Source organism: Corvus cornix, chromosome 12 (assembly GCF_000738735.6).
Source record: "Corvus cornix cornix isolate S_Up_H32 chromosome 12, ASM73873v5, whole genome shotgun sequence".
NCBI classification, from domain to species: domain Eukaryota; kingdom Metazoa; phylum Chordata; class Aves; order Passeriformes; family Corvidae; genus Corvus; species Corvus cornix.
Window position 1 is genome coordinate 15,955,972 of NC_046342.1, and position 13,850 is coordinate 15,969,821.

At 38.9% G+C, this 13,850-nt stretch overlaps 1 protein-coding gene across 4 annotated transcripts; it reads right to left on the reverse strand.

Annotated features, from left to right (window-relative positions):
- Positions 1 to 203: 203 nt before the first annotated feature.
- UBA3 (ubiquitin like modifier activating enzyme 3) lies at positions 204 to 13,082 on the reverse strand. Of its 4 annotated transcripts, none has more exons than XM_039559131.1 (18): positions 12,970 to 13,082; positions 12,801 to 12,842; positions 9,899 to 10,019; positions 8,858 to 8,938; positions 7,231 to 7,313; positions 6,597 to 6,677; positions 5,957 to 6,000; positions 5,602 to 5,666; positions 4,655 to 4,810; positions 4,434 to 4,536; positions 3,859 to 3,972; positions 3,016 to 3,069; positions 2,537 to 2,573; positions 2,376 to 2,457; positions 1,774 to 1,874; positions 1,580 to 1,643; positions 1,430 to 1,484; positions 204 to 980 (listed from the first exon to the last, which is right to left on the reverse strand). In XM_039559131.1, the coding sequence occupies exons 1-18, from the start codon at positions 13,065 to 13,067 to the stop codon at positions 892 to 894; spliced, it is 1,470 nt and encodes a 489-aa protein (XP_039415065.1). In that variant the 5' UTR covers positions 13,068 to 13,082; the 3' UTR covers positions 204 to 891. The 4 variants fall into 4 exon arrangements, with proteins under 4 accessions (XP_039415065.1, XP_039415066.1, XP_039415068.1 ...); XM_039559132.1 differs by having other exon boundaries at positions 12,960 to 13,020; XM_039559134.1 differs by having other exon boundaries at positions 12,949 to 13,009.
- Positions 13,083 to 13,850: the final 768 nt, after the last annotated feature.

A 13,850-nucleotide genomic window follows, 5' to 3' on the forward strand; every position in this document is an offset into this window, starting at 1 on the left:
TTAACCCTTGTCCTTTTAAACTATGCAGTTCATCGTTTAAAAAAAATGTAAACTTCAAACACAGCTAATGCATCAGACTAGAATCCAGGTTGTGGCACTCAGCACTGCTTAGTCTCTGACTAAAGCAGCCAAATGATGCCCCAAGTTTTTTAATCGAGGTTGTAAGTGCTCCTGAATGCCCACAGAAAAGCTACAAACTCAGGTGTCTTTCTGATTTTTTTATTAATAAATACCTTAACAGCACCAATGATACTTGAACATAACCTTGCAATGCTGTGCACGGCAGTTGCTTGGGGACAATGAGGAGACACGTCTGTATTTTCATGTACAGTTGATAATTTTCTCTTTTTGTCTTTCTTGTAAACTAATCCATCTCTTCCATATTTAAAACCTTTCATAAAATTGATCAAATCAATACCCAATAAGAGGGAAATGCTCATTTTCATCTACTGCCTCCTTTGGTTTAAGGCGACTCAGCAAGTCTCAGGACTGCTACAACTTAAAACCAGATTGTTGTGGTTCCTTTTAAAAATGTTTTTTCTCTGCAAATATGTGTACACACATGTTGAAAACAAGACTTTTAGCCACCTTAAAGTTCCATGTGTCTGGAAGTACACTAGCTTGAACATTTTGACAACAAAACCAGGGAAAAGTGTATTTCTATACATCAGAGATCTGTACATGAATAAGCATTTATACAAATATAATCCACCAAATATTGGCTTCTACATACAATTCTGAAATACGGTGATTCATTTAGATTTCCTAACCTTCAACCATGCTGGCACTAACAGGAACATTTCAGGCTGCTTTAACACCCACAGAGTATGTTTTTTTAATAAGGTGGGCACAGATTTCTCTTGCTGTATTTGCACTTTACTTATAAATAAATTAAGTGGTAAAGTGAAGCTTGAACAACATAGTCTGTGGTGTAGTAACATCAGCAACTGCCAGTTCCTGGCCATCCACAAGCCCCAGTTCTGAAACAGAAAGAAAAGCTTAATTAATTTAATTAAACCCATGTGCTTTGCCTTTTTTTTTAATTTCAAAAAAACCAAAAAAGTTAGGAATGCTATTCCCACCAACCATAAATATGATGAAATAAAGCTGCAAACAGCTCGTTGGCTAAATTAATATTAATCTAATTTAACCAGGAAACAGACCTCGTCAAGAAATACATGTAAAACTCTACTGAAGTATGTTTAATTTACAGCAGTTATCAGGTTGCTTTGTTGCATCTGCCTGCACTTCACCTTTAAACAACTGATATACCTGGGAAATATGAAAGTAAAATTGAATGAGTATTGAATGTAAAAGGACAATGAAGCATGTTCTACTCCATAATGCAAGATAAAGCTAAACATCCATACAGAGGGGTGAAACTGACTTTCTCTGACTTGAGAATCTACACCTGACAGCTCCATGATACCTTTTAGTGTCTTGGAAAGATTTGGCCTTGTTCGTTCTTCAATTGAAGCTACTGTCTGCAAATTAAAAAAAAAAAGGGAAAAATATTTTCTTTCAAATTCAGTAAATGTAAATTCAGATTATTAAAGACAATTATATGTGTTCAGATTACCTGTAAATAAAGTGTTTTATTTCCCCCATACATAGTTGCTGTGATAGCAGGAGATTTCATCTGCCTATAAATAAAACATTTAAAAACAAACAAAACACAAACCAGGCAATCAGCTCAAAAATACATTTAGAAAATACAATTTTTAAACGCTAAACTAACAAATTATCAAGTAAGTCAGAATGGTTGCAACTTACAATGAAGCATTATTTGTCAAGTAATCCAGGATCTCCTGCAATTTAGCTGATGGGGAAATCTCTATGTTTTGGGGAAGCTGGCTGCAGGCTGGACAGTTCTCCTACCACGAAACGGCACAAGAATACACATTATGTTAAATATGATTTTAGAAATGCTGCTACTAAGATCTCAAAAGTGTTTGTGTTGTGTTTTTTAAAAGTTCTAGCTCTAGAAATATTAATAGTTGCAAATATTAATGACAAAACCCATTTCCTTCTGAAGTCTGTCACTGACTGACTCCCAACAGCACTCAGGTATTTATGAATGACAAATTTCGTCTGACATAAAATCCAATACCACCAATGTTCAGATCAATTTTTGCCATAACCTCTTTTTGGTAAGATTTGCCCACGAGTTGTCTTAGGTTTGAGGATCTTTTTTTGTAGTTCTACTCTGCAGAAGTAGCAGACCAGTAACATTGTAGTTTCCACTTTTAAAACTTCAGAAATATTATCATTCAGTGCTAGGGGCAAATTGATTCAATGTTGAGGTTCAGAAATACACACAAACTACATAAATACAAATCAAGGAAACAACCCTTCCAGCTTTTAATGGCACTAACCTTTCTTTCAGCTTCAAAACTGTATGTGTATAATCCATCCACATCATTGAACACCAAGTAGTTGTTAAGAGGAACATATGCACTGTAATGACAAATATGTCAGTGTTGATACATGGCATTCTGCTGGAAAACATGGCTGTTATTAATAAGAAATTAAATACCTTGTGGCTATTTTAAAAACTTCCATGGCACAAACAGCTGGAATGAGAAAAAAAAACAAGACAATTTCTTCACCTTCTAGCTCTATCAGACATGCAGACATTAATGCACACAGTTGTACCAAAGAAGTGACAAAAAAAAAATCAAGTATTACAATCTGTAAAGAGAAAAATAAACATCTGAAGGCAGCAGGCTGCATTAACACCAAAGATCTGGCACTAATCTGACACTATGTCAAGCCTATGTACTGTGTTTTTCAGTTACTTTTTTCCCCAGTCTCAAATGCTTTTGCTCTCTCCCAGAGTCATAACGTGTATCCAGTCATACAGTTTCCCTACGGAAAACAGAAATGAGACTGTAAGAATAGATCAGACACATTTAAAAATTACTATTATCCTCCCCAAGTTCTCAATTCTGAAGTATTGTCCTACAAAACTCTTAAGTCAGTAAAGCAGAAGTGAAATGAGCTCTTTCAGCATACCTGCAATTACTGCATTTGTAGAAGCTACTGCTGGAATAATTCGTTTAACCACCCCTGTAAAGACAAAACATAGAGCTCTGGGTTTGCCATAGAATTTTTAGACAGAATAATTTCAAAGGGTGGGTCTGAAGGTACTTTAAAGGGTCCGGGAATTTCTGTAACAAACAGGTATAATGGCTCCAGTATCTGGGCACTTTTTTTATTTCAGGAATGGATCAAGCACGTTGAAAAAAAGCAGGTATCAAGCAAAGAGAACTACTGAACAAACTCTGAATGCAAGTATTCTGTATTTAGCACTGGAAATTAATTTAAAACTCTGCTCTATTCCTGTTTAACTGGAGAAATGCATAAAGGAAAGACAGTTGAGTTTTCATTTTGGTTAGTGTTTAAAATGCTGATGAAATGAGCAACAGCATACTGCACTTGCATGTGAACAGAGGCACGGACAGCAGAAGAACAGATGCTATAGATTTAACCAGCCTGAACTGGCACAAAATGTTGCTACTCCTAAAAAAGACAATCAAGTGCTTTTGTTCCTACTCTTTGACCCAGCAAGAGTGGTCACCGTGTAATGTAAACTGTGGATCTGCTCCAAGTTAAAAATAAAATGGCAAAAAAAATGTTCCGTTTTGTCCCAGATAAGTTCCTCTGATTCATCATGAATGCCTGAACATCTGATTCGTCATAAAAATATTTGTGCTGGCACAGGAAACAAGCTGCTTGTTACTGTTTTAAGGGCGAAGAGAACTCTTTCTCAGCACAGCTGCCAGCTTAATCATAACAAAGAATGCCAATCCAGCCCAGGTGCAAATGCCACAACGAGGTAAAATGCCACCCCCTTACCTTGGGTGAGTCTGTAGGTAACACCTTTAATATTAAATTGTGATGCTCTTTCTAAAGACTTCTGGTAAATCCACTGTATATGTTCAGGGTCATCCCCATCCAATGCAATACCTTCTACAGTAAAGAATTTACAGATAAATTGCAATTACAAAAGTTCTTCAGAAACACAGCATTCTTTTTGTCTAAAAAAATCCCTTTAATTTGAAATGAATACCCCCTGAAGCTATTGAAACTAGACATTTTAAATAACCAAAGTATTATTTTTACAAACATTTTTAGTTTTAACACACCCTATACACAAACTATAATCACTGCACATATTTATAGAGCTGCTACAGGTTACATTTTCATTCGAGAAAGACACTGTGCAGTGTGAGAAACATGAGCAAAGATGGAACTGGAAAGTGAGTTCAAGAAAAGAAAATCCATCTCCAGCTCAGAGGAGGCTTAGAGCCAACATGACCATCAACCACATGAAGTTAAGGGACAGGATTGCATTATTAAAAGTATACACCCAACTCAAGTTAATTAAAAGGAGAAATGTTCATTTAGCACCAGCACAATACACTAATTACCTCCAAAAGGCTGTTCCTTTGGCCACTGCAATATCCTGACATACTCAATGCAATGCTCTGGCAGTCTGGGCATGGATGCAATGGTGCACATGGGAAAATTGACCTGGTTGGGCAGGGGAGGAAAACCAGAAGAAACCATGATACACTAGGCATAGCACGAGGAAAAGAAACCAGAAAATCAGAGGACTATGAAAAATGAATGAATTCACTGGCTGAATTACCTGTGGTGGATAAAGCGCAAGTGTGCATTCAACACATGCTGTCATACCAGGAATAATCACACGTACATTTCCTTTGAAACCTTCTGTCCCTCCATCTATTAGAGGTATGATGGAACTTGGATCCAGGACACCATCTTCATAATGCAAAAATGACATCTAATGAATAAAGGAAGGGGTTGTTGGTTTTTGTTTGGTTTGATTTTTTAAACAAGTTGCAGGAAGAAAAAAAAATCCTAACATTTTATTCTTACTGGTACACCATAATACTGAATTTTTAAAACAGACTTTATTTTAGGGGTGCATAGTATATAAAACACTACTTATCTGTCAGTGCACAAGACTTTATCAACCTCCTTCACCCTCTACCTCCTCCCCTTCCTCCCCAATAAATGCTATTATTTGCTATATATGTTCTTAAGAGTTCATCAGAACAAATGGTTGGTTGGTTGGTTGGTTGGTTTGAAGGATTTGGAGGGTTTGATTCCCGATTTGTTGGTTTTGTCTTTTTATTTTTTTTAATAAAGGTAGACACTCCAGATCATTGTTTTATAAACAAATTCACAATGGTAAAACTACCTAGTTTTTTTTCAATGACCAGTTTTCTGGTCATTGAAAAAATACTGTTTGGGTAATGAAGAAAAAAATCACAATGGGAGCATCCAGAGAAGCTCTGGAACTTTCCTTCTTGATTTTCAAAAGCTTACTGCAGAAGCAATGTAACCTAACTTTGAAACTACCCCTGTGAGTCACTGCACAAATGTTGGCTAACACACCTCAAGAAAAGGGCAGGTAAGAGAGCTCACAGAAAGAAAACAGAAATAGGTACAGAAAGCTGTGAGTTTCAACAGCCCTCATTCATTTAAATGACACATTCTACACAAGTATGTTTAATTTCAGTTATCTAAACTCAAGCAATAATCAGGCATTAAGAAGATTGAAGACTTTACCAGCATGCCATTTATCCATCTTCTTGCAATTATAGAGTCCAGCCCACAAACAATAATATGAAACTCTAGGGAGAAAAAAATATTATTCAAAATCTATACTAATGCAGACTTCCTAAGACAAGCAAAGTATTCTGTCCATAACAGCGCCAGTGACTGTAGCTTAGCTATCTCCCCTAGATTACCTGTATCACAGATGCACTTAAATTTTGTCTACGTGTTACTTCTATTTCCAGTATACTGTGGAAGACTAAAATAATTAGCAAGCAAACTACCAGGAAAAGCAGTGAGCAGCAACATCTGCAAGGTTCCCCTAAAGCACCAGTGGGTGTTTGTCAGGCAAACAAATTCCACTTACGTCGATAGAAGCTTTCATCCATGTCTTGAATCTTTTTAAAATATCTGAATGCAAACCCAGTAAAGGAATATATTTTTAGTTAAGTTTACTGTTTTCTATTTGCTAACCTAAAGCCAAAATATTATCTAATTTATTACTGTAGTTCTATACAACACCTCCTAAAAAACTATGTGATCTAAGAGTCAAATTCCCACTGCTGGAGCTGTAACATCTCACACAACTAGTAAAGGGCACACTGGAATTGTCACAAATGGGAAAGCCCAGCAGGTGAAATATTTAGGAAGCTCAAAACATGTGCTCTCACCAAGTCCTCTATCAGTAAGTGCTGCTCTATGTTTATAAACTAATGCCTCCTACCAGTACTTATGCAAAACTCACTGGTGAATAATTCCAGTATCTCATTGAAAATTGCACCTGAATAAAAACTCAATGGAAAAATACAAAATAATTTCCAAGCCTTTCCCATGCAGATTCCCTGTATGCTAATGGCACATAGAAAGAATTTTCAACTCACCAGCTGAATGAATGTGTTCTTTATTGTATGAGAAACAGGATGGCAGCAAAATACTTCAGATACTCTTACCACCTACAGAGTTTTCTAGGATATTGAAGCCCTCAGGGCTTCTCTGTGAAAGGATACGGTACAACAGCACAGTCGGGAATGCGGCTGTTCAGGAATTCCGCTGCAACTTCTGCTTTTGGTCGCCCCACATCCTTCGGTCTGGGAAAAACCCAAGCAATTCCAAATGCATTATTTTAGCAGATTTTGTCTTTCCAATCTCTGTGCATTGCAATACCGAATTAAGTGGCTAATCGTTACTTTAGGACAATTTATTGATATGGATAATACTAAGGCATCCAACCCAAATCATTCCATGATCCCTTTAAAGCATCAGATATGAGAGCCTCAGAATTAACTACAGTTATCAGCACCAAAAAAAATCCAATGATTTTTCACTGTACTTGGATGAAAAAGGTACCAGAAAATCTGAGACCTCCATCTGTGTGCATTTATTCCTTGGTGTCACCTTTTCCATTAGTCATTAGCTGTACTGGAATGGCAAGGAACATATGTTGATTTTCTTCATGCCACAGATCCCAAAACAAGAAGGAATCAAATGCAACATTTAGTTAATTCTGAGTACTATTGTGACATGAAGGCCCAGTAATCTTTACTGACAGCTTGTCCAACCAAAATAATGAACATATTAACATGTTTTATTTGTGTACATTCAAAACAAGTTAAGCTGTGAAAATGTAAAATTATCACTCACCGAAACAAAAACTGTCGATTAAGGTTAGAAACATCTATAGTATCCATGTCAATAACATGGATCTGTCTGAAGCCAGACAGTGCCTGGGAAAAGAGAAGGTCAGCTTCATTTAATGGGAAATTAAATGCTTACAAAGCTCCAGAATTCACTCCACATGCCAAAAAAGCAACCTCTGGAGGAACAAATGTATTTGCTCCTCATTGCCTGTGCAGACAGGTACATGGTCATTCTTTGTTCAAAGGTGTTTTGTTGGGCTGCTAATGCTGGCATTTAGACAGATGGAATTAGTAACATTTCAACAGTCCAAGACAATGTCCTCCTGAAGGCAATATTGCTTTGGCCTACCTAATCCTAAAACAGGGAGGCCAACAGTAGGCTGATCTATAAGGGGAAACTGCAGGATTTCCTCACAACTGGGATAAATCAAAAGGATCCATTAGGGAAAAAAAGCACAGAATTTAAGCAAATACCATAAGCACTTCCTTGCTTGGTGGGAACAAAAAACCAAAGTTTAATTCCTTTAAAAGGCTTTTAAAAAATTCCTTTTAAGGTTTTGGACATAGACTATTTTCACAGTTGGCATAAATGAGTCTGGCATATTGACCCAGAAATCACAGTTCAAAATAAGGCAGCATTCCTCATGGCATTCAATGCTGGAACAGAAGGCAAACACAAAAATCATCTCCCTATCTAAGAATACACCGAACCTCTGACAGAAACTCTGCCTCATCTCCATTTGCATGCAGGCCATCACTACATCTGGCAAATAACTTTACAGAAAAGTTAACTTAAAACTGTATTGTGGGTCTGATCTGAAAAAGTAGTGACATCAATCACACACAAAGAAACAATGTGAACTGCAGTTAAAGGGAAATGAATACTGTAAAACATAGGGTTTAGAGAAATGAGTTGTGATATTCTGAAGTGACCAAAAAACTGAGTCATGTACAAAATATGTTTTTTCCTTTAAGACTCAATCTTTTTATATATATAGATTTTGAAATTTTTCCCTTTACATTTTCTGAACAAACAGAGCTATCCCACACAGAGTAAGGGATGGACAGAAATCCTTGTTCTTAAACAGAAACATGGGAAAGTAGAGTAATAGTCCAAAGTACCAAACTCAAATGGGATCATAACAGTGATACACTGAGATGAATATGAGTGCTTGTGAGGATAAAAACCAAAATAAAAAGAAATTAAACTACTGCATTCCAAACAACACTTCCTTGTACCATTATGAGCATGATTTGTTCTTAGTTGACTTCATTTCCCTAGATCTGGCAATTAGGGAAAATCACCAATATCAGACTGGATCTAAGGCTGCACATTAACTTTTGGCTACTTTTCATAAAGAGCAGCCTGTTGTCCCTCAAGACAAGCTCTGAGATAGCTGAATAAATAACATGCAACATATGAAAATACCACCTTTCAAGTGCATTCTTCATGTTTATTGTCTGTATCAACACCTATTTTACACAGGTTGATTAGTATTTAGAATTCTAATAGCTATATACAATCAAAACTGCAATATTAGCCAATTAAAAAATATAGTTTTGTCAAGAGAATTAAAAAAAAAAAAAAAGACAAGATTCTAAGAAGAAAAGGGTTAAAACAGAGTAATTACCAGATTTTTCAGGAGTTCACATCCTAATCCTCCTGCTCCAATAACTAGTATTTTACATGTGCTTAACAAAAAATCAAGGGCCTGCAGAAAACATGAAACAAAAAATTAATACAATTCGTCCTTTGTTTCATGACCCTTACAAACATGTTACCATAAATTTTCAGTGCCTAGTTCTCAGTGCCTAGTGAGTTACAGATAAAACAACTTTGCATTAGCAGGAGCAATTACATATTGGACTTTAATCAGTTGTTCACTTCATGCAGTTCCTATATCCCCACTTGGAGAAAATCAAGACCTTTGCTGATATCAGTATATTACTTTTGTATTACTTTTGACCATGAAAAAAGCAAGGTCCACTCTTATTATTATTTGGATTAAGGTGATAATGCTTTTCATCTTCAAGTATTTCACTGATACATAATACAAAATAAATCTAAACAGACACAGACAACTTTGCTGGACAAAAAGAATTGAAAATTTTAAGCATATAACTGCTTTCTGTGAACTGTTCTACTTGATCCCAGCCTCCAACTAGTGAATAATTGAACAGTACATTAAAAAGGTAACAGGAAAATACTTTCAACCATAAGGTCTGAAACAAAATATACAACAAAAGAAAAAACACAGGAGAAATACTTAAAAGTCTACCCTACTACACGTCTTACCCAGTTCTCAAAGTACTCGTATTAACATTAATTTCTTCTTTAAGTACAATAAATTCCTCACTGTATCAAATTACTTAAAAATGGAGAGAAAAATGCTGCTATTTTTCATGTGAAACTCAAAAAGAGCATAATTCATATGATGTTAAGTATTTATATATGATGACAGCAAGCTTGAAATTGACAGTGTACAACTTAAAAATACAAAGTTATGAAAAGAACACAACATGTTCTATGACCATAATGTTCAATTGATTACAACACAAGCTTTACATGAAGCTGTAGTACTCACACATTGCTGGTGGTCAATTAATGAACCTATTCACATTAATTTGCAACACACTCTACAGATATTTGATTGAAATTAAGTCTTTCTCACTTGAGTGCCTGGCTCGAAATCGGGATGTGTGAATGGTCCAGATCGCTCGAGGAACTTCTTTACATGGTTCCAGCGACCTTCCCAGTCTCCAGAGTCCCCACACCCACCATCAACAGCCATTCTGCACAGAACACAGTAAATTCAGCTGCAAAATCAGACAGAAAAATGCCACACCTCCAACTTTCTACACAAAGACCACCTAAATTATTGACCATTCATACAAATGCATCTGCATATTCTTTATGCCTGTAAGTTATGCACATGAGCATTTGCATGAGTGGGTTTTATTTGTGGAACTAGAAAGCAATACTATAAATATGCACAGAGGGGAAAAACAACCCAGGCATTTCAATAAACCCACCGATTTAACTGTTACTAGTAAAAGTTGACCTGCACTGAAAAAAGGGTCTAGTCTTATTACTTTTATTTCCCTCATATTTGAAGAGGACACGGGAAGAGAGTTTGTTCCTTTAGATTTTGAGGGTGATGGTTTTTTCATAAGTCAAGTCTTGTATCTTTTTTGACAGACTTATCAGTCTGTAACTGCAATTGTGAGGCTCTGAATAAATTACAGCAACGTGCCCCAACATCATCCTCTGAATTTTCAGGGTAGTTTATTTAAATAAATATTTAAAAAATACATGAATCTTGAATGTTCTTCACCCTCAAATGGTACCATGGAATTAGAACCGCGCCATTTTTCAGTCATCCATGAGCCTGTCTGCAGAAACAGTCTCACTTGAAAAAAAGGAATGTTTGTAGTTATCTTCCTTTAAATTTCCAATGCAGAATTTTACAGATTTTACAGATTTTTTTCTCCTTTTGCAGGTCACTTTTAGTAGTACATAAGTATAGATTTAAATTCTTAAAAGACTTACTGGAATAGTTCAAAATCAGCTCTCAAGTAATTTTCTACTATACGATCAACACTTACTTCCCAATTAAATAGGAGTTCCACTCAATAAATATGATTACACTCTATGTTAATATAAAACTAAGTTCGTTATAAACGAGCTCTGCAAATCATGAGTAGGAAAGGATGTGCCACCACTGATAAAGTGTTATCTGCTTTCTCCTATGAAGCACTATGAAAAGCACTTGTCTGATAACTGCCGGGTAATGTTTAGAATTTATTACAACTTCCTCGTAACTCATCTCAAAATAAAAGGTAAATGTGGTGAAAACATCTAGAGTGAGTTCCTTTATCTTCACAGAATTCAGGACATGGACAACACAGCATGCCTATAGTAACTTAACTTACAGGCAACTGATTTTGCAAAAAATTTTCATTAACAGGGAAAAACTTCTCTGAACTGCAGGAATAAATAAATCATAATTCACCTGTGGGGTCCCTGGGCATGGCAGCGGGTTGGAACGAGATGATCTTTAAGATCCCTTCCAACCCAAACCATTCTAGGATTCTATGAAATTTTGATTGCAGACTGAACTCTTTCCTAGTTAACTGTTAAGGGAAGTTAACTTACTACATGAGCAGTTAAATAAGACCTACAAAAATTATTTGAATTCATAATGGTCTTTTGACCTGAGCTGCACTTTTGTACCTCCCCCAGTTTTCATAATAATGTGAAAATACACATATTCCACATAATGGGAAATGGTGTAAATAAACACAACACTCCCTCTGCAGAACCCCTCATCTGTTGTACACCAGATTTCAGGAGGTGCATTAAGCACTGACTTGAGCAAATAAAATGGGTCAACAGACATCACAAAAACTGCTTCTATGGATATTACAGGTTTTAGCTTTTCTGGAAATGAGTGTAGAAGCTGCGTTTGGCGACACTAATAACAATTTTTTTCATTCTTTTATATAGTCCCTATAAACAGCCATTAAGCAGCAGCACTCTTTTTCTGTTTAGATGTGTATTTCTGTTTAGAGACATATTTTCCTTCCTAAGTGATAAAAATGATAAGATCTAGTTTCACTTTTGCAATTACACTACAGTTTGCTTTTTAGAGGGTTGGACATTGTGGAGATCTGAAAAACATCAGTAACTTAACCTGAGATTTTATGTTTTATTTCAGAGACCATTTTTTCAAGTGTTTCTTTTTTGTGTTGTAACAGCATGACCAGGTATCAAAAGAGTTTAACAAAATTCTTATTTATTTCATTGAGTTGTTTTCATTTTAAATTTTGTTTCATCTATCAGAGCACCACAGTCCTTATATTGCTTTAAGCTCAGACTTTTCCCTGCCAGCTTCACATCTCCAAAGCTCCATGCTTTTGGGGGACTTGGCATGCACCCCTCCCATCCAACATGCCCAGGCAATGTTGTGACCCTCATCCCGACACACATGCACTGCCAGTGCCCAGGCAGGCCTGCCTGGTGATCCTGGGGAAGAGGGACACAAGCACATGGAATGGAGTAAATTAAGGGATGCAAGCAGATGATGTTAAAGATTTCTCAACATTAGTTTTCATGGCCTTTAAGTCAGGTGCGTAGATTTTAAGAGTTTTAATGTGCAGAGACAACTGTTCTGCAGTCTGAATTTTTAATTTTCAGCCAAAACTTAAGTCACCTGCTTCTAGCCTAGAGGCCCTCCCAGGTCCCTGACCGGCAAGGCAGCTTTTCCCCCTCTCGTCACCAAGCTCCTCAGCACACCATGCCAAGCTGCGAGCCCACAACTCCCACCCCGCTCCGGGGCAGCCCCTTGCTCCTCTCCCCGGGAGGTTCCTCTCTCTCCCCGAGCCCACGCTGCTCAAGGGCCCTGCCCCACCTACGCCACCTTTCCTGGGGCTCCCTCCTCCCTGCCCGCGCCTCCCGCGGGCCCCGCAGCCTCCTCCCAGCCCTCAGCTCCTGCGGGGCTGCGGCTCGCCCTCACCTACCCCCGGCCCAGCAAGCGCTGCCCCTGCCCCGCTCGCCCGCAGCCCCGCACTAACCCATCCGCCAGCAGCTCCTCTAGCCTCCTTCTTTTCTTCTCCCTAAAAGAGAGAGAATAAAAGAAGGGTCAGTATCGCGCTACAGAGACCGGGGAGGAGGGAGAGGGGACCCCGGGCCCGGGGCAGGGCCGGCCGAGCACACACATACAGGGCACTTACGGTTCCTCACCATCCGCCATAGTTCCCTCTGCTTCCCACAGTGCCCCGCGAGGGGCGGGGCCGGGCCCGCCGGGCTGAGCGCGGCCCGGGGGCGGCGATGGTCGCCATAATCGCCAAGGAGACACCGCGGGGACCCCCTCCGGGCACCCCCGGTCTCTGAGACAGAGGCTCCGTCCCGTCCTGCCTGCCCGCACCCGAGGGATTTCCCTGCGCCCACTTCTCTGATGATCACAGAGTCATGGAATGGTTTGGCTTGGAAGGGACCTTAAAGATCATCTTGTTCCACCCCCTGCCATGGGCAGGGACACCTTCCGCTAGACCAAGTTGCTCCAAGCCCTGTCCAACCTGGTCTTGGACACTTCCAGGGATGGGACAGCCATCTGAGCAGTTTCTCTGGGCAACCTGTGCAGAGGCCTCACCACCCTCACAGGGAAAAATTTCTTCCTAATATTTAAACCTACCGTCCATCAGTTTGAAGCCATTCCCCTTTGTCCTGTCACTCCAGGCCCTCGTAAATAGTCTTGCTCCATCTTTCTTGCAGCCTCCGTTCAGGTACTGGGAGGCCACAATTAGGTCACCACAGAGCCTCCTCCTCTGCAGGCCAAACCATCCCAATTCTCTCAGCCTTTCCTCGTAGCAGGGCTGCTCCATCCCTTGAATCATCTTCGTGGCCTCCTCTGAACTCAGAACTTCCTGGGACCCATGGAGGCCATCCTCAGGGACAAAGTGTGTGGAGATCATGGTGCCTGAAAGCTTCCAGGAGGGCTGGAACTCAAATGTGATCAGGCTCGAGCTGGTCGCTGCCAGCCACAAGGGCTTTTGCTTTATCAGCACTCCCTGGGCAGGGGCTGGACAGGGACTGCACATAAACCAGAACGATCGCAGGCCAGG

Bases quoted from the DNA above. Each gene is read 5' to 3' on its own strand.
- UBA3 (XM_039559131.1), bottom strand. From the start codon at position 13,067: ATGGCGACCATCGCCGCCCCCGGGCCGCGCTCAGCCCGGCGGGCCCGG. The intron at 12,843-12,969 runs GTGAGGAACCGT...TCTCTCTTTTAG, and splicing joins AGAGGGAACTATGGCGGATG to GGAGAAGAAAAGAAGGAGGC. The intron at 1,485-1,579 runs GTAATCTGAACA...TTTAATTTGCAG, and splicing joins ATAAAACACTTTATTTACAG to ACAGTAGCTTCAATTGAAGA.